The sequence below is a fragment of the Corvus hawaiiensis genome, chromosome 1 (genome assembly GCF_020740725.1).
Source record: "Corvus hawaiiensis isolate bCorHaw1 chromosome 1, bCorHaw1.pri.cur, whole genome shotgun sequence".
NCBI lineage: Eukaryota > Metazoa > Chordata > Aves > Passeriformes > Corvidae > Corvus > Corvus hawaiiensis.
The window spans coordinates 85,921,021-85,941,325 of NC_063213.1; the positions used below are offsets into that span (position 1 = coordinate 85,921,021).

Consider the following 20,305-nt stretch of genomic DNA (forward strand, 5'->3'; position numbering starts at 1 on the left):
GGATGCCAGGAAGAATGTCTTCATTAAGGGGCGGTCAGGCATTGCAACAGGTTGCTTGGGCTGTTTGCAGGAGGGTGGGGAGGCGAAGGAGGAGGACGACGAGGAGGAGGAGGACGAGGAGGAGGAGGAGGAGGGGAGGAGAAGGAGGAGGAGGAGGCGGCGGTGGGCCGAGAGGCGGCACCTCGGGGCACGTCGTGGTTCCCTGTCCTGGAGCTGCCGAGGCGGAGGCGGCGGTGGGGCTTTCCCGGCCGCCGTGCCCAGCCCTGCGCTTGCATCTCTGGTGAAAGCAGGGAAGGGAGGGGAGGGGAGAAGAGGCTTTCACATCCTCAAACCCCAGGGAAACATCTGCTGCTGCTGCTGCCGCGGCGCCATCCGAAATCGTCCCGCGGCTGGGTTTAATCCCAATCCCCGCCCGCTCCAGGGGCAGCTCCTCTGAAGCAGCCGGGCTTGCGGCAGCGCCGACTGCACCCGGCCGGAGGCACGGGGAGCCGGCCTCGTGCTCCCTGCAGCTGTTCCGAAAAAAAACAAGCGACCAAGGAAGTTTCGGCTGCAGAGCTAAAGAGCTGTGCTGGACCAGACACTGCCGTGGGCACCCACAGCTCTGCTGCTCCGTTCTCATTGCGCTGCTACAAAAAAAAAAGGCAATTGATGCCTGGAATCCGAGGACATTTGTATGTTCCTGTGGCATTCGAGTATTTAGAATCTGTAGTGGAGAAGAGAAGGGGTTTTTTTGAAAGGTGGAGGGAGGGGGAAGAGGGGTGAGACATGAGCAGTTAGCTGGGAAGCAAATAAAGTCTGACAGAAAAATATCACTTTATTGGAAGATTTGGGATATTGTTGCTTTTCCAGAGAATGAAAGCAGCTGTTTATGTCAAAAGAATCAAGAAGAATGATCCACAGGAATCCTGAAGCAAATTAAAAGGCAGAGGTAGCAGAGAGGACTAGCTTGGACACATGACCAACTCATCCGTGTGCTTCTTTAGGCACAGATCGCTTCAGAATGTTGACAGTAGAAATAATTCAGCCTTCCTTGGCAGATTCACTTACCAGGATAAACTGGATAGAACCCTGTCAACAAAATCCAAGACAGTTTAAATTGCATTTCACTTTACAAAATGAATGCAACAAAACATGACTCATTCTTGTGATGTCTTCCATCCTGTGCCTTACCTGGGTCCCATGTCTTTACCTCTCCTGTCATCTCTTTCTAAAGCTTTCCAGGAGGAGGTAAGAAGGCATGCAGGAAAAAGTCAATCTGCACCACTGAATGTAATTTCTAGTGTTAAACTGATTATATTTGGTAGGGAAATTACTGAGTGTCAATAGACTTAGACACCAGTATGTCATTTTAAAGGCTTGTTACTGGTAGGAGTCAAATTTTGGAAGTTTCTTTTCACTCAGATGAATGTACAGTTATGATAGAAAGCAGGCACAGGATGTATCAGACTGGATTCTGTGTTTTCAGTGTGTTGCCTTAGCCTTGCAGTGCCCATACTGCATATAAGACATTCTCAGCTGTCACTACAATTTGTTATGTGTGTCCACTCGAAGGACTACATTACAGTGGTAGGCATGAACTAAGTTTCATATCAGGAGAAATTTCATTATGAGGTGTTTCCCATCATTACCAAGCAACAGAAAAAATCTGAGCATTCAGTGGCCCTCTTCTTTTTGTACCATACTTGATATGTCTTTTTTCAGGAAAGAATTCAGCAGATAAACAGCTGCAATGCAGTGCTATGCACTGTTTTTTCTGGAGAATGACCTCTAGTTTTACTGTGATTTATTGGCTGGAACTTCAGAATCTTGGAAAAACAGAAGCAAGTTGCATCTTTTAAGTTTACTGCCGCAAAAAGGACAATAGAAGAGAATGACTGATGGACCTGAAAGGCAGGCAAGTGCCTTTGAAAAGTCTGCCTTGTCAGTTGAACCAGTTTACAACATGATCACCAACAGCACCCAAGCCTGTTGAAGAAGATATGCATGCCTGTTTTGAGGGGTCTTGAGAGCAATCATGGTTTTGTCAGCTTTGAAGAGAAAACAGTAAATATTTCCTTAAATTCTATCTATTCACTCCTCCAGTAGTGGCAAATTACCCTTTATTTCCACACCAGGATGTTGTGTCTTTAGTAGATCCCTGCTCAGGTTTTGTGAGTCCAGCAGCAGATGCTGAACAGCAGCCAAGTGTTGGAAGAGCTACTGAATCTCAGGTAGACTACAGCGATAGGAAGCCTCACCAGTGTCCCCATCACAGGAGAGAGAGCCCAGCCTGGCCACGGGAGACCTCCTGGAGGAAACCAGCCAGGACAGAAAGTGGAAGTCCAGGGTATGACTCAGACATAAAGCAAATTAGTTTTTTTTTAATCACCAAAGAAATTGGTGGTGCTTAACAAATAAATAAAATGAGTTTCTGAACTCCATTCCCCAGGGTCCTAAAGGAACGACCTTTTAAAGTATATTTGTCCCAGATATTTGAACTGAAAATAACAACTGCAGTAGAGTGTTTGTATGAGTCATTGTCCCTGCTGTAGCAAAGAGGTACCAGTCATAAGATTCCAATGAGAATTCTAATGCTAAAAAAACCCCAAAACAACTGTGAAGGTACTAAATGTTTTTTAAAATTTTATTTATGTAAATTGTGAAGTTATTTATCATAGTTCTAATGCACACCTACTTTAATGCAAACCAAGAAACCCAAATCACTCCAAAGTCAGGAAATCCCCTGGATATTTCTGTGTATTTTAGCATTTCCTGACAAGTTGTGGTGCAGCACATTTAGACACCTGTTCCAGTGTCTAGTTGATCAGAGAACAGAAATTCTTCAATACTGCCATCACATATTGGTCAAAGTACCATATTACCCTCTTATTTTATATCAATGTCTTACACATAAATTTAAGTCTGATCATTTTGTTATGATTGTAGCGTTAAAATGGAAATTCACTCCTTATAACATGAAGTAAAATTGGCTTGATTGTTTCAAAATTTTCTCATAAAAATTGTGGAAAGCAGAAATACCTGCCCAGGGCTTCTAAGGATAGACATAATTAGCAATAAGCAATATGTTTGATGTTAATTTCAATGATTTTCATAGAGAAATGCTGATTACAGCTAGAACGAAATTTTATGGTATCTCATGCTACACACTCATAGATGAGGGGAGGCATTTCTTAGAAGATGACAGAGAAATGTAAATAAACTCCTAGTTCCATTTTGCTATTAAGTAGAGCAGTTACTGCACAGTTAGCAATATTTTACATGTTATTGTCACCAAAAAGTCTCTAAGAGCCATAAATTCTGGCAGTGGTTTTAGTTCCCAGTTTCTGTCTTCAAACTTTGCATTTTAAATCACTTTCTGCTTACTGCAGCCATGTGATAGAACCCTAAAGAACCCAAGAAACCACAAGGAATAAATATAGACTAATAGAATACATATTTTTCCTTTTTTTTTCTTGCCCATACCATGTAATTTTCACTCTTCTTTCTCATTTACTGTGTTCTTCATTTACATATGAAAATTAGACCCCAGACATCAGTCAGAACTGTTCAGCTGGTTTTTTCTGCAAGCCTCTGGGAAAGTGAAGGAGAAAGAAGATTTGAGATAAGCAATTCTATCTGCCATTAATTTTCCCAATGCAAAGAAAAGCAGGCAGAGACAGAGATACTCTGGCACATAGAGACACACTTGAAAAGAACACAGACAAAATCTGAAACTGAATGCCATCAAGTCAGTAATCTGTGTTACAGTGAAGAAAGTGATCTGAAATGGACAGTAGTTCCAAGAGGCAGATAGAAACTGTCTGATGGCTTTCTGGTGTTATTCTGTTGGGGAAGGTTCACTGTTAGACTCAAATGCTGACTCCACTGAAGTTGTCAGGGAAAGTCAAACTGAATCTAGGGACAAACCTTGAAACAGATATAGTTCAGCATAAATTTCTTAAGGAAGTGGTGTAAGTGCTCTTCCAAACCTAGAATGCATTTACAAGTTTTCCTATGATGCTGAGGTATTAACTACAAATGTGTAAATATCAATATAAAAAGCAGATGAGTTTTTAGGTACTATTTTTAATGAGACTGCATAAACAAATTCCAGATTTTAGCTGTATGATTCAGAGCCCAGCCACCAGCCCGCAGGCATGTGATGTAAGTTGCTAACCTTTCTAGATACCAGTCCCAAGACATTCCACAGCTAAGTTGTTTGGGGAAGCTGTGCTGAAAGAGACATCAGTCAAGCATTTTGCAAGCAAATTCTACAGTCACTTTCTCCACTGTGTCTGGGATGAATGTAAAAAAAAAGAGACAGAAGCAGCCTTTGAGACAGATGAGCTGTGGTGTATAAAAATCTGCAGCAGACAGGAACTTCTCTATTGTGAGAAGATATAACACCATGGCTTTGGCAGTCCACAACTTTGAACTTCTCTAGCAGTCCTTTGCATCTGCTGACCGAAGCAAACTCAGTGAAGCTCTGTAATAGCAAAGCAAATGTGAGGAGCTGATGATGAAGGTCGTTCTAAGACTGGAGAATCAGAGCCTGCCAGAGAAAGGATGACAGCTGAGGAGCTATTCTCCATGTGTTCTCAGTCTGTATAGGGGAGGTGCTCTGTGCTACAAGACCAGGCCTTGACAATGTTTGCCTGTGGAGTCCGCTTCTCTCACTCACATGACAACAGAATTTTCTACCCTTTTCTCTGTGGTCTCAAGTTTTCTTTGCAGTGGTTAGGAGGAGGAGGACCTCAGAATTTGACCATACAGGTGTATTTGTACTGGGGACCTGGTGATGAAGTCCCCCTGTCCAGTTTGTAGATATTATTCTATTCGTAGGCCTTAACACAAAGTTTATGGGGATTGCAGAACTAACCAGGTTGTCTGACAAGTCTGATAAGGAACAGAGATGACTTCTTGTCCCTGCTGGGAGCTAATACATCTGTAGACACAGTTTTCTCCAAAGCTGGAAAATGGGGAATACTATAGAGTTTACTTATAGACTTCTTGTAACCATTTTTTAAATAAATAAGTAGTTAACTCATGCTAGTACTAGATTTTTGGATTTCTCCAAAAGCCCACCTAGTCCAGTATTTCATCCAAGACTGTGGATAGTTAATAACGTCATCATCCTTCCTCCAAATATTTTCCTATCATGTGATGATTTGTTGATCAGGGATTCGTGTCCAGGAGATGATGTGTTTCTAATTAATAGTCATGGATTCACAGATTTGCCTTTATGAATATATACATTTGCTCTTTGAGCACATCACTTACACTCCAACTCTCTACTTCCAGATAATTTGTGAATATGTTAGGCAAAAATGTCCTAGGCCCAGATGGGTTATCTGAAGGTCTCACTACCAGTGATCTCTATCCACCTGGAAATCTGATAATTTGTCCCTTCCTTCGATCTCTGATCATCTAACTAATTATTTATCCATGTGAAGGTCTTATCTTTCTTCTACTGTTTCTTTAAGAGGCTTAGTTGAAGAATTTTATGCAGAATTTACTGAAATAATTGTGGTCAGATTATACTAATTTCCCTGTAGCCTCTGTGCAGGAAGAGTTCCTGCTGAAAGGCTGAAGCAGTAGCATTTTTCTCCGGAGTAATCACTACTCTGGAGAAGTAATCATCGAGGAGTAATGCAGTGTTAAGCAGCACATTGAGTGAGAGGTATATCAAGGAAGGATTTCAGCTTCTTCTACATTTCAAATAATGATAGAAAATTACCGTAGGCAGTGCTTAGGTACTTAGTGAGTTAAAACTTTTGACCTGCGTGTAGAAAGAGAAAGAAGAAAGTTTAATCAGAGGCAACAACATATAAAGCAAAACAAAAAAAAAGTGCAACTTGAACAACAACAAATGAACTATTTAAGGACATTCAGACCTTGACAAATTAGAGGGCTGGACAATCACCAGCCATATGAAGTTCAAAAGGGGGAAGTGATGGATTCTGCCCTCTGGTTGTACGGACAGCCTGGGGAATGAGATGCTGGAAAGCAGTGCCATGGAAAGTGACATGGGGGTCCTGGTCAATGGCAAGTTGAACATGAGTCAGCAGTGCCCTGGCAGCCAGGAGGGCCAAGTGTGTCCTGGGGGCATCAGGCACAGCATCACCAGCCGGGCAAGGGAGGGGATTGTCCTGCTCTGCTCTGCACTGGGGCAGCCTCACCTCGAGTGCTGGGGGCAGTTTTGGGTGCCACAATATAAAAAAGACATTAAACTATTGGAGAGCATCCAAAGATGGTGAAGAGCCTGGAGGGGAAGATGTATGAAGAGTAGCTGAGGTCACTTGGTCTATTCAGCCTGGAGGAGACTGAGGGTAGACCTCATTGTAGTCTACAAAGTGTGAGGGGAAGAGGAGTGGCAGACACTGATCTCTTCTCTGTGGTGACCAGGGACAGGACCTCAGGGAAGTTGCATCAGGGGTGGTTTAGGTTGGATAATTAGATAAAGGTTCTTCACCCAGAGGGTGTTTGGGCACTGGAACAGCTCCCCAGGGAAGTGGTCACAGCACCAGTCTGACACAGTTCAAGAAGTGTTTGGACAATGCTCTCAGGCACAGGGTGTGACTCCTGAGGATGGTCCTGTGCAGGGCCAGGAGTTGGACTCAGTGATCCTTGTGGGTCCCTTCCAACTCTGATTATTCTGTGATTCTGTGAAAAAATAGCCTACAGTGTGCTCAAAAATATCTGTGCTATTAAATACTCATAAAACAATGACATGTGAAATAGCAATCTGCCTAATAAGCTAATAGGTTATCTGGAAATAATGTAAAAAACTTGAAATAATCCCGTTAAGGTTGAGTGCCATTGAACAAAACAACGGTGGTTTCACTAAGGGTTAGATTATTCATCATCCCTACAGTTATATTTCACTTTGCATTTGCTTTTCACTTGCCCAACAGCAGAGTGATTCTTTCTTTATTCAACAACTTAGGTTTTTTTCTGTTGCTTATTATGCATGTCCTCTCCAACACAAACTGGTGGGGTTTATGCTTAGTTACAAGTAGTTTTCAGGGGGTCATTAGTAGCCTTTTCTTTCAAAAGACTAAAAGAGAAACAAGAAATAATGGTAATAGGTTATGTTTAACTTCCACATACAAAGAGAAATTGAATAAGTAACCAAGGAATCAAGTGAAAGCATCTGGAAGAGTTATCTGAAAATCTTGTATTTGGCATAAACAGCTGCTGCGCTCACATTAAGTTAGTTTACTTGTGATTATTAACTGTAATAATTATTATTTTTAATAAACTAAAATTCAGTCCTGCAATTGGTTTTGATTGCTGCATGAAAAAACTATTAAGTCAGATTAATTAGCCAATGTTTCCTACAAGGAGCATGTAATTATGATTTTAGGTTGTTGGAGGCTTCTGGGACAGATTTCAGACAGGATCTTTTACCTCTCCCCGGAGATCTGGTGATTTGTAAATTTCAGGTTTTGTGAATACTGGAGTTGTCTGAACGTTTCCTTTATGAAGTCTGTGTACAGTTAAATATTTCAAAATACTAAATTTGGTAGCATTCTATAACTATAGAAGTTAAGATATTCAGTTAATACATACATGAAAAATATGTTCTGCATGCTTCTCCTGTGAGAGAGTTAAATATAAAAAGCAGAACAGAAGAAACCTGTAAAGGGAATGACTGTCATGATTCCGTACATCTGATGTTTGTGTTAAGACATGACATTTATGAAAACACCACAGTAATCATACCCACGCACAAACTCAAGGGGTTTTTTGCTGCCTGTCCAAAACAATCACTTCTGCATTGGTGTCTTTTATTTACTCTGTATTTCACCTGTTCAAATCTATCTCAGAGTGGAGCATTTTGGATGAGTCCAGTAAAGGGCCACAGAAGTGTTAAAAGGGGTCAAACAAGAGCCAAGTTGAGACAAGAAAAGAAAAGTTGGTTAAAGTAGGATAGAGAAATAAGAACATGTCTTCTTTCCAGATCATGAGCCAGAAGGTTTTCTCAGGCAAACTCAGTGGGTAGGTGAGTTACTGGGCACAGTCAGGCATACAGTGGGAGAGACAGGTACCTCAGCAGGGTGGAAGAAAAGCAAGATAGATAGATAGATAGATAGATAGATAGATAGATAGATAGAAAATGCTATCATGGTTTCTTGAATGACGCTCTTTCAAGGGAATATACAGTTGCAGATGGTGAGAGTTGCTTGCAGGGACAGACCAAGAGAGAAACTCAGACCTGATGTTAAATTTTCCTGAGTTCTCAAGAACTGAATTAAATAAGTATTGCAAGAAGGGAAGTAGTTAATTTTTAAAGAAGGCTTGCTTATACTGTCCTATGAAATTTACTGAAGTCCTAGTATCAGAAGAGATTAAAAGATAGGATTCTGCTTGCTGAGCTGGTTCATTTAGCATATATGCCAAACTAATCATTTGCCATGGTCTTTTACCAAATTCAAATGAGCACTGCATTATTGCAAGAGCAAAACTTTGACCTATCACCACCTGTCTTTTGGGACCTCATAAATATTCTATCAGTCTGTTCTGTCTGGCCAAAAAAAAAAAAAAAATTATTGATCCATTTTGGCTTTAACAGTGTAAGACAAATCTCTCAAACCTGTCATATCCCTTTGTACATGTAAGTACGATGTCCCTGGGTTGTTTCAACTTTCTGCATTTTTGATTAAGCTCAAGCAGTTCCTCTCTCATTTTCTGAAACAAGAATTGTAGCTGGACTATGGTATCTAATATTAAGGCATATTCTGGTGCCAAAGGAGAGCATATGCTGAGTCTCCTTTGCTTGTGGGTATCTTCAACTTTTTACCTGTAAACTAAAAATCAGAATCTATTATGTCCTCTTTGTAAGAGTATCCCAGTCTGATCATAAGTATAGCCAAAAGGATGAGAGATGACACATTTCTATCTTATTTCCCTTTTTTCCCAAGCCTCCTCTCAGCACATATGTATTAGAGCTGTCATTTGCTATGTGCTGCAAGTTCAGCAGATGATTGTTTTCATCTTGGGACATGCCAAGCACACAGGGCCATTCATCTCTGGTTTTTTCTTGTGAACCATTTTAATAAATAACTAGAACTTTGGAGCGTGCAGTGTACGGTTCAGCTGCCTCCACCAGCTGTCTTATGAATAATGTACATATCTTTGATTTACTTTCTATCTGCTGTGTTGGTACAGTAAATTTTGAAGACAGTGCCAGTGTAGACTTAGTCCCACTTAACCATGTGCTAACTTCAAAGCCTCACTACACAAGCATGGCAGAGTGTTTCACTTATTAGCATGGTTGTGGTACTGCCTCTTGAGTTCTTGTTTCTCGAAAAGGGGACAAAACAGTTAAAAATCTGATCTTGGGTGAAAAGAATGGAAATGTGTTTATTTTCAAACTATACCATACTTCCATTCTTCAAATGCTTCCTGTTCTTAAGTATTAATGAACAGGTCTGTTGCATGTTTGATGGGTAGTATGACTTGAATATTTCCATGTTAAAAGGGTGTGATTGTTAACATTTGTCACTAGATGGCCTTTGAGTGTGCATGCAAAAGTTCCCTGAATGCTATTAGGAACACTATACTTTTAGCTAGATCACTAACTTTGAAATTTGAAGGTTTTCACTTTAAGCCTTTCCTAAACCAGTCTTTAGTAGCTTGAGCTGATATTAAGTGTTTATTTGCAAACTTTTGAGAAAGGAAAATGGTAAAAGTAACAGGTTAATAGTAAAAATTAAAATAATAAAACAAAAGAGGAAAAAAAGTTCTGTTTATTTAAACCAGAATTTCTCTTTGCATCAGCCTTTCCTGTGTGTCCTTGGAATGGTCTTGCTCAGTTTGCATTTGTGAGGAAACTATAGAAAGGATATTTCACTGAGTAAAGAGGAGGGTCAGAAGCTGTAGAAATATTGTCCTCTCTGTTCTAAAGAAAAAACGTGATGCTGGGCCTTACTCACTTACGTTGGAGTATGTGCTAAACATTCCTGGTTGTTGGGAGCTGCCTTGTGAGTAGCTGGAATTTCTGAGCTACAGCTTCGATCTGTTAATTTATGTTTCTTACTTCCATTCTAGGGTGAATGTATATCCTTTTGCAGTGCATCACATGCTGTCACATGTATGGGGAACAGCACATCATTCTTCACACAGCAGCAGGTTCACAGGCAAAGTAAGGTGCTAATAAGGATTGTAAGGTCATCACATTTGACTCATATTACTGCAGCTGAGCCTATTAATGCCAAGCTTTTATGACATAATGCACCATTCTGATTGTTTTATTCCACCTTCTGCATAAGTGATCTGGTTTCTCAGAGTCTGCATCTAACTTTTCTGCTTGAATAATAACATAAAATATTATAAAATGGTTATTGAGAAATGAATGTGCTTTCAAAATACAGCACATACAAAATACAACATAGTGCTGAACAGAGATGTCTGAGTTGCAGTGAAATTAGAGAGTTGTTAACCCTTAGTTCTGCTAGGTTATACTGCTGTTATGGTGGAGCTTCGAAGAAGAGATGCAGATGTGTGCACTCTGCTGCAGGCAGACATCTTATCTGGGACTATTTGCATCATGTGGAGGATTTATAAGTTTGAGCAACTGCTTCTGTACTGCCTTCTCTGGAATGCTGCATCTCATTTTTCTGGGTTTTAGTGAGTGAGGCTATGGGTTTCATTGATTTCTGGCAACAAGGAGATCCAGATCTCTGAGATTTAAAAGATTCTTACATCTCAAAGCTCAAAAAGTCAATTGTGAAAAACTCAATTCCATCTGGAAAATTTTATTAAGTTTTTCACACTTATTGTCTGTCCATGACTGTCAGGCATCAAGGTTGCTATGATTTTGAGAAGAAGAAAGAAGAAAGTCAGAAGGCATAAAACTTGGCCTATAATTTGTTTTTCTCACTTTGTGTGTTTGACAGTAGTTTCGGAAAGATATGTAAAGGTATAATGGCCTTTAAACTCACACCAAAATCCTTGAAAAGTCAGATACATACTTTGGATTGAGAAGCCTAAATATGATTTGTAACTATAAAGTGTAAAAATCTCTTTGTAAATAGTTACTTTCACTCTCATGGAGCAGCAGCTGCACTTCCTGCCTGTAGCACTTGGGCAACAGCATCAGTGCCCGGGCATTACTCCAGAGTGAGACACTGCTCTTCCCCAAAGCATGCAAGAAAGTGGTTGCCATTCAAATTATTAGCAAAGGTGAAAGTAACTAAGAGTCATCTGTCATGTAGCTGCAGAGACAAACAGGAAGAGTGGTGAACCTGGGCATGTTTTGTATGTTAGCCTTGCACCCACCCTCTCTTCCTTTTGGCAGAACAGGAAACCATCTTCTGTTTTTCTTCTTTTTTTCTTAAGGAATTAGAAAAAAGATAAAAGTCTTGACCTGTGCTGTAGTTGAGCCTAAAAGCCCCTAATATAAGATCAGCATTGTGAAGAGCTGCTGTGCATATATCCAGCACTCTAGATAGTATTCTGGAGTTCTTACCATACAATTTGGAAGCTTTACAGACATAAATCCAGGTGCAGTGTGATAAGGTCATTCACCAAATTCCCATTGGGAATCTGTAGCATAGTTAGGAATGAAACTTCATATATCCTGAGCCAAAACATGTGTTATTTTTTTAACTCGACTCTTGTCTTTAAAACGGTGCTGTGCTCAAACTCGGTTTCATATAATATTAATTAGGACACAGTGGTGGTCATAGTTCTTAAAAATTTGGCTGAAAGGCAAGTGAAAAATTAGGAATCTTAGTCATGTGTTATCCCATTTTTCTCAGTGGTTCAGACATGGAATATGTATGGGAGCCTTCAGCACATGTAAAAAGCCATGTCATAAATGTTGTGATTCACCTAGAAGTGCTAAATTTATTAATATGAATTTTTTAATAACTATGTTTGTAATCTGGTGGCAGTCTAGGATGATCAGTGAGAATTGCCCAAAGAGAGCTATGGATGTACTATTCAGGTCAGACTCTTCATCTTTGCACTTGACCAAAAATCCTGGATCATAATTCAGTTTTTCTCATTTTCTTCCAGGCTTTCGTTAAAACCTGTCTTTGGAGAAGGTCATGAATGGCATAATCTCTTGAGGTCTGTTGCATCCCTGGAATGTAGGATCATTCTTAATATCCATGGTTTGTATATGCACTCCTGAGTTTGCTTTAGAATGAGCTTGTTGCTCTCTTTCATCCCCAGATATGTTGCAATGTATGCCTAAAGGCTGGAATCTTCTACCATTTCTTTGCCAAGGGTAACATAGAAATAACTTTTTTTTAGAAAGTGATAGTCAAAAAATTAGGAAGCTGTTGTGAAAGAGCACTGTGAAAATCTCTCTCTGATGCAGTCCTCTTTCACCAACAGATCTTATAAATTTTTTTATAAAACTTATGACCTCAATTTACAGCTCAGTGCTTCGCTGAGTGGACTACATTGTCAGAACACACATGGTGTAGGCTTGAATCTTTTCTTTTTACACCACTAATGAATGAGATTCCAAGTTGAATGTATTGATGCTTTTTTTAAATTTTCAATGTGTGTTGCTTGTGTGATTGTTTTAGGTTTAATGGATAACATTTGCCCAGTGGCTCTAATGGCTTTTGTGGTATTTTGAAATGTACCGATTTTTTGTGCATATTTTCTTTTTCTTCAGTTTTGTTTTCCTACCTTCTCTACTTGTCTGCCGACTGTAAACTCTCTTGTATTTGCATTCTTGTTTTTCAAACCCACAAAGTGTAAATTCCATTGGAATCAGTGAGTTAAAGGTATCTGCTTAACAAGATTTCCTGAACAGGGATAGGATTGAGAATCTGTTCACATATTTTGCAGAACTGAGACCTCTGGGATTTCTTTTACAAGACTTTAAACTCTGAATTGGTTGTGTCTGTTTTTCTTGGTTATTTTTTCTTTGTTCTTAGTGGTTTGATTATTAATTATTTCCTTGTAATATTTGTTTATTTGTGGGAGATTAATACAGCATTTGGCTTTATATGTCACATAACTACCCATATATTAGGTAGGTAAGCAACAGAGTGCTAACGAGTATGTTTTGTGCAGCCAGCCAGGCTTTCAAAAATAGCTCAGCAACCACACATGAAAACCAGAATTCTGAAAGAACTCGCATTCTGGGTGCACGTTGATCGCTAAGCTCCTGCGAAAATCTGGCCACAAACACCACAATCTGATCTCCTGTGTCTAACTGCTGCTCCAAGTCAAATATGTACCAAGAAAGAGGAGGACAGTCCAAATTCTGGAAAAACATTGTGTTTTCATCTCCCTTGGGTAAGTTACACAGGAGAGGAAATTTTGCAGCAGAGCTACAGTGACTTCCAGGAAGGCTCAGACTGATAAATTCTCTGGGTACTTTTGAGAGGTTCCATGTTATTAAAAAGTGAAAATAAGTAATGACCCAAATCATTGTTTCTTGTTATTAACAACTGCTTTGAAAAATTGTCTTTCTTATTCAGAAGTGCATTTTGAACTCAACAATTCTGAAAACTGTAGATAAAATGTTTTTACTGGATCATATGGATTTCCAACATAATCATCCTCTGTTCTTTTTTTCTTTAAAATCTTTATTTGTATATTTTATTTTGTATAATTCTACTTCACCCATGGCCACCAAGTTTTTTCTGTTGTTGACTTCTTCCCCAATAAGCTACTGAAAAAAGGTTATGTTCTATGTGGTATTTTAGATTCTGCAGGTGTTTTAAGGGTCAATGGAAAAAAGCCTCCCACGCTGGTGATGGGGATTTCCTCTGTAGCATTCATGGGCAGGGCTCTGGTCTGATAGGCACAAATAACTCTTCTCCCTGGTATTGTTAGAGCTTGCTTACACCTTTAGTGAGCTGGCAGAACTTAGTGCAGTAACAGTAGCACACTTAGTGCATTGCAGACTACAAAGCAACAGTTCATACCAATCCAGGTTCATTTCCTATGTCTGACTTGTGCTTTTCTCTTTAGCGTGTCTTTTGTATTACAGCAGAAAAGCGTCCTGATTTCACTGTGGTGCTTATTGTAACCTGCCTCCTGACACTTGACAAAAGCAGTTAGGACAGTGATTATGTTTTCTTGTTCCACAATAAAAGCCTCTTCCTCAACAATTGTGTAAAAAATTTGACAGTCGTCGGCTTTTCAAAACTTGCTACTCATTCCTCAGCGTTCCTAGTCCACAGTAGAGGGCAGTGCTTACACAATGTATGTGCATTCTTGCGAAGAGTTACTCAGTAGCACTTTTGAAACATCAACTAATGCATTGCCAGAACACTGGTAATATAAGTTACAATATTGGTTTTTGACAGATTCATACTGACAAGGCTACAGTGACCTGTCCAAGGCCAGAGGGGTTGTGTGTGTGAGGAAGACAACAGGATCTGATCAAAAACACTTAATTGAAATGGGGAACATGCAGTTTCTAGGAAGACAAAGTCCTAACTGCTTCAAGTCCTGCAGTTCTTGCACAGAGCTATTCTCTGAAACCACCCTTTATTCATGGTTTCTCAAGCACGTTGAGCAAAATGCTACTATCACAGTATATCTGTAGTGACTTCGCATATTTCTTCAGTGTAGTCATTTTCCAACTGACTGCGTGCATGATTCCCTTGTAAATTCAAGTTAACAGAAACCTCACAGGCCACAAATAACTGGGAACAGGACCCTCTGCTGTCTTTCACCTTACACAGTCATTTCCATGGGCTGCCAAAGAGCTTTCTCACGAAGTATTCTTTCTTCAGAAACTGACAGCTTGTCTACCATGTATGCCTGTTTAGTGGTTCTCCAGTTTGACTCATTCATGGGGTTGTGGAGGGAAGTGTGTGTTGAAATATCCTACTTTGACATTTTCCAAATGAGGTTTTATTGCTGGCTTGAAATGCTTCATTGTGTCTGAAAAATATTACCCCATACTACAAAGGGGGACTGAAAAATTTGAAAGAAGAAAAGAATTGTTGGAAATGGTAGAAACAAAATTTTCCAGTTCAACATGATTCAAAATATTTTGGGGACTTGCCATTTTGATGGTTTTATCCTTTCAGGAACCCTGAATCCATTTATAAGTACCCATTCCCTATCCTGCTTTGATGGCTGAGGGAGATGGGTATGAAATGAAACTCAGAATGCTGTCAGTCCCATTCTCTGCTCTGCATAAAGCATGTTGTTTTGTCTTCATAAGTATTCTTAAGTATATTCTTTTACAGCACAAGGGAGTGTATGCATGAATTGCCTGGCATAGGATCATTCCTTAGGCATTTTTACCACAGGTTGTTCTGTTTGACTAATAGGATCATGGAGGCAAAAGGGATGTAGAAGGCCACAAACGTGTTACATGTCAGTCTTCCTGGAAGGGATTTTGAGGTGGAAGCTGGTTGCAAACCTTTTATGCTGTGAGTGAGATATGAGAGGCCTATTTTATAATTGCAATAATGAAAAGAGCTAGAGAATGACTTCATATGGTGATTTAGTTCTATTGCATTTATACAGGAGTGTTTATAAGAAAGTAAGATGTTTGGAACTCTTTGCTTGTAAATGCAAGGTAAGAATCTACCAGGTAGCTTTCACTAGACAGAATTTTTGCACAAAAATCTTGGATACCTCCATTGCTCAAGCTGAAGTGCTAGATCCAAGTTTTCAATAATTACAGATTACTTGGGGGAATCTAGATTTCACTCCCATATAAACAGGTGATGTGGAATTTACATGGCAAACCTGGGCATCCAATACCCTGGAAGCACTCTAGATCATCCCTTCCAGCTGCTGCTTTTGAACAATATATTATAGCCAATATCTCAGATACCTTAAGGCATCTCAAATAGATCTAAATATCAGTATGGAGGGCCTCCTAAATTAAGTCCACACTGATCTTCCTGAACATTACCAGGAAATAAAAATCTACAAAGATATCTCAATATTGTGAGGCTGCACCGCAAATCCACTGTCCAGTTCTGTACCCCTCACTACATGAGGACATTGAGGTGCTGGAGCATGTCCAGAGAAGGGCAACGGAGCTGGTGAATGGTCTGGAGCACCAAGTCTAATGAGGAGCAGCTGAGGGAGGTGGAGTTGTTTAGCCTGGAGAAAACGAGGCTCAGGGGGGACCTTATGACTCTCTACAGCTACCCAAAAGCCACATGGGGGTCAGTCTCTTCTCCCAGGTAACAAGCAATAGGACAAGACAACATGGCCACCCAGGGAAGTGGTGGAGTCACCATCCCTGGAGGCATTTGAAAGATGTGTAGATGTGGCACATGGGGACACGGTTTAGTGGTGGGCTTGGAAGTCCTGGGTTAACAATGAACTTGATGATTCTTAGAGGTCCTTTCCAACCTTAGCGATTCTTTGGACATACAAAGCAGAGGCACTCAGAATCAGTACAATTCACTCGAAAAATCTTAGTGTCTGCACAGATTAAACTATCAGCACTATATGTTTGTTACTGTTGGGCCTAAGAGCTGCTAGGATGATAACAAGGAAGTGTAAGAACAAGAAAGATGTCATGGTTACAGAAAGAAAGCTTGATGACGGCAGCATAACCACTGAGGAGTTTTGTAGTTTTGTGTGTTGCCCAGTGGTAGGCTGGCACTTAGTTGTTTTCTTCTTCAACACGGGTTAGCAGCTCGTCAGAGAAAGCACACAAGAGCTAGACAGCATGATCCAAAAAAACAAAAACACAAAGGGGTACTTTTTTAACCTCAGCTTCTTCTGCTTTATCACCTACATAACCGCAGCACAGTTTTGCATCTTCTCTGCCGGTTCCCAGGAGAGCAGCTGCATTACTGTAGTGTAACCTTGCTTACTTTCCTGGTACCTTTAGCTTCTCTCTGCTCACCTCTCTTCTTTTTCAGATCCACTTCCACCCCACATATTATGAATGTAACAACTTCTGTCAGTCGTTTCTAACAAACAGTCTAGAATAAGTCTTCATCTTGGGTCATCTCTCAGATAGACTTTTGGGTCATGTTTGCCCATTTATGATGCTTTTGTCTTTTCTTCTACTTTTGCAAGTTTTAAAGGTTAGGAGATTTTATCAATGAGACACCTCACAGTTGTATAGTTATTGAGCAATTTAACTTCAAATAGACTTATAAAATGTTGCAAGCTAATATTGTACTTCTTGTTGTCATCTACTTCTCTTTGTGATGCCTGTACACTTCCAAGCAAATCACTGGAATTTCACGACATGTGAGAGATGTATCTTGGTATGTAGCCTATCACCAGGGTAATAAAACTGGTTCACAGTTTTACTGAGTCCTTCAAAGTGGCATCATGTATATTTTCAGTTTTGGATGAATGCATGTGCTTACAGTCACAACCACCCAATATCCATTGGTGGATCCTTGGTGGGATCTTGAGATACAGATAGAATTTTCTACAGTCACCTAATGTGCACGTAACCTAACAGTTGTCTACTTTGACATGAAAAAGCAAATTTGAATGCAAGCCATTTTGGCCAATTCTGAAAACATGTTCTATAACCGTAAAAGATTTTCAAGCCTACTTGTTGCCCCTGCACAGCTGCTGTCAGGACAGAGAGCAAATTTGTTCCTTGCCCAACCAACTACTTAGTGATTCTCTATAGGCAACAGCTTCCCAAGTGCTATAAAATCTCTGTACTGGCTCTACAAAGCCATCTTCTCTGGAGAGTTGTAGACTGGAGCATGGCCCAGGGAGTGTAGCAGTGGATGAATGTACAGGTAAGTGCAAGGTTACTCCAAACTAAGAGAATTAGATGGTCCTTCTGCTAACTGTGGGTACAATGCTCCCATGGCAAATACAGTTTACTCAGGGTCCTGTGTTATAACTCTGGTAGGTAGATACAGCATTTTGTCATTACCTCTGCTATTCTGGTGAGGAATTTCAGAGCCAAGTTTCCCACTACAAAAGTCAGAGATACACAAAGTCTGATAAACTGCATGTCTCACATGTGTCCATTTTTGCATCCTGTGCTGAACTTAGTTGTGGAGAAGGAGCTCATCAGCTGCATGATACTAGTAAATTTATGCACTTTATAATTGAAGAAACTGTTTATTTTACACAGAATACAGGGGAAACAAAGAGTACCCCAGAAATTGTTTGAAAAGAGGCACTTTTATCAGTTACATGGTGTGAAGACCCACAAAGGGCTAATGGAGGCAAGGTGTATAATCCCAAATATTTAGTTGATTCAGCAGATGAAACAGCTTGTTGTGAGCCTTTATTTCCATGTGTATGGGCAGTCTGGATGTTTATGTATAATTCATGTGTGTCTTATGTATAATTGTATAATTCAACAGTGTTCTACTTTGAGATGTCAATACAGAACAATATTGATGATATTCTCTGAAAAACTTTGAGTTGCAAAAAAAAGGTACTATATTGGGGGTTTATATTGTTTTATTTCTAATACTCATGGATTATCTGAATTCATATTAGTACCTATTTTTTCCTTTAATTTTGTCCATCTCTGCTTCCTCTTGCAGCAACTGTCATCAAAATTTTCTTTGTGCTGCTTCAGATAAGTAGTTTTTTTACTCCATCTCTTTAAGGAACTCTGTTTTTCATTTTCACATTAAAACAGCATTGGAATTAACAAAAGGCTTTAGTTTTCCAAGATGTGGCACATACTGTCTCAGTTCCCTGGTGCACTCACACTAGAATTTAAGTTGGTGTGTCTAAGCAGCGTTGTTAATACTACCCCTTAATATATTCTAGGGGAAATTTAGAGCACCTTAGAATAATTTGGGAAATCACTTATGTTTTAGCCCATGAGAAATTACACCTGTTGCCCTAAAGTCTGTTATGTAAATTCTATATTTGAAGCTGGAAACTAAATATGAGCTAAATCTGTATAACATTTTAAAAGAATACTTCCTTGATTTTGCTCTCTATGCAAACTCTTTGACTTCATTTCTTCTTTGTGATTAAATGTTGCTTCTAATCATGAATATCATACAGATACTAAACCTAAACAAATTGAAAAAAAAGTCTCTAAAGAGCTCACCTTTACAATGTCTAACCAGAGATTTTGGCCCAAATCATCAGCTAGATCATCATAAAGTTGTTTCCCTGACCTTAAAGAAGCTATGACAGTTTATACATTCTAAGAACTTCTCATTTTATTATGAAGAGATTTTACTCCATCCATCTTTGAAAAACCCTATTCTTTCTAGTACTTACCTATAAGTCAAATTTCAATCCTGTAGTCATTTAGTTTACCCTTTCTCCACCCCCATCCACCTTTTAACTGTTTCCTTTAGCACTCCAAATATTCCTAGATACACTGGCAAGGTTCATTGGTTAGCAACTCACCCGGCAAATTCTAATCTTCCATCAACAGGCCCACCAGTAATTGCAGGAATGCATGGGTAGGTATGAGTTATATTTCTCAGCTTGTTCAGAAAAATTACAGGAAAAATTGTAATTGCATTTATTTAGTTAAAGAACAATTAAATGTAAGACATGACATTTTATTGGCTTAAAAAATACAGAACAGTTGGGGTTGGATCCCACCACATTATTATCATGCATATCTGAAGTCCTTTTGAGGTTTTAGAATTTTTCTAGAACGTGGTAAGTTATGTGTTGGGGAGGTGACCTTTTTTTTTTAATGGCAAATCTCTCTGTTTTTTCAAAAAGGCCCATGAATGTCAAAGTTATCAATTCCCAAAAGAAAGCTATGCGGAGTTTCTCAGTTAGTCTTGGCAGACTTATGAAACAGGTATTTGCTATGAAAAAATGGTTGTTAAAAATGGCTGAGTTGACTTAAAAGGCAGTGAGAAGCAAAGTCATGCCATGCCAGCAGACTGGTGCAGCCTGGGACCCTGTGACCATGAAATCATCATAGCTCCCCATCACTGTCATGGCTGCCTCATGAAGTGAATTAGTCATCTTTATTCTCTCTTGCTCTTCCATACAAGGCTGGTTAAAACTGTGGGCCAATATAAGTATTTAGATGTCTAACTTGTTGATTTCAAAAGACCTGGACACTTCAAGACTGCTGAAAAATCCTTTTCCTTTTGTTAGCATGAAGAGCTTCTGATGCTGGCAAAGGACTAACCTAGCCTTTCTCACAGTAGCTTCAAAACAGCTTAGTAACTTTGTTTCGCCTCTCTCCTTTAGGATTTTGTGCTTTAGATTCTGCTTTCTTGTTATCTGTAATGATCTAGGATATGGTGACACTATCCTGAGTTTCCATGTTTTTCTTAGAAATTTATCTTCTCATTGAACTTTTAATTGGCCTTAGCATTCTGTTCACAACACAACATATTCTTTTTCAGTACTGTCAGTGAAAAGTATGAAGAAAAGGCTCGAGGAGATTTAAGGAGCTGCATGGCTTTTAAAGAATTCACCTTGTCAAGAGTTTCACCAT

The 20,305-nt window shown here is 39.6% G+C and overlaps 1 protein-coding gene across 1 annotated transcript; it reads left to right on the forward strand.

Annotated features, from left to right (window-relative positions):
• The first annotated feature begins 1,870 nt into the window (after positions 1-1,870).
• Positions 1,871-19,305, forward strand: SPATA48 (spermatogenesis associated 48). Its single transcript, XM_048321470.1, is given in 6 exon segments — positions 1,871-1,940; positions 1,943-2,047; positions 2,050-2,326; positions 8,555-8,593; positions 9,131-9,235; positions 19,194-19,305. Coding segments are annotated over 6 exon segments (708 nt in total).
• The last annotated feature ends 1,000 nt before the right edge of the window (positions 19,306-20,305 follow it).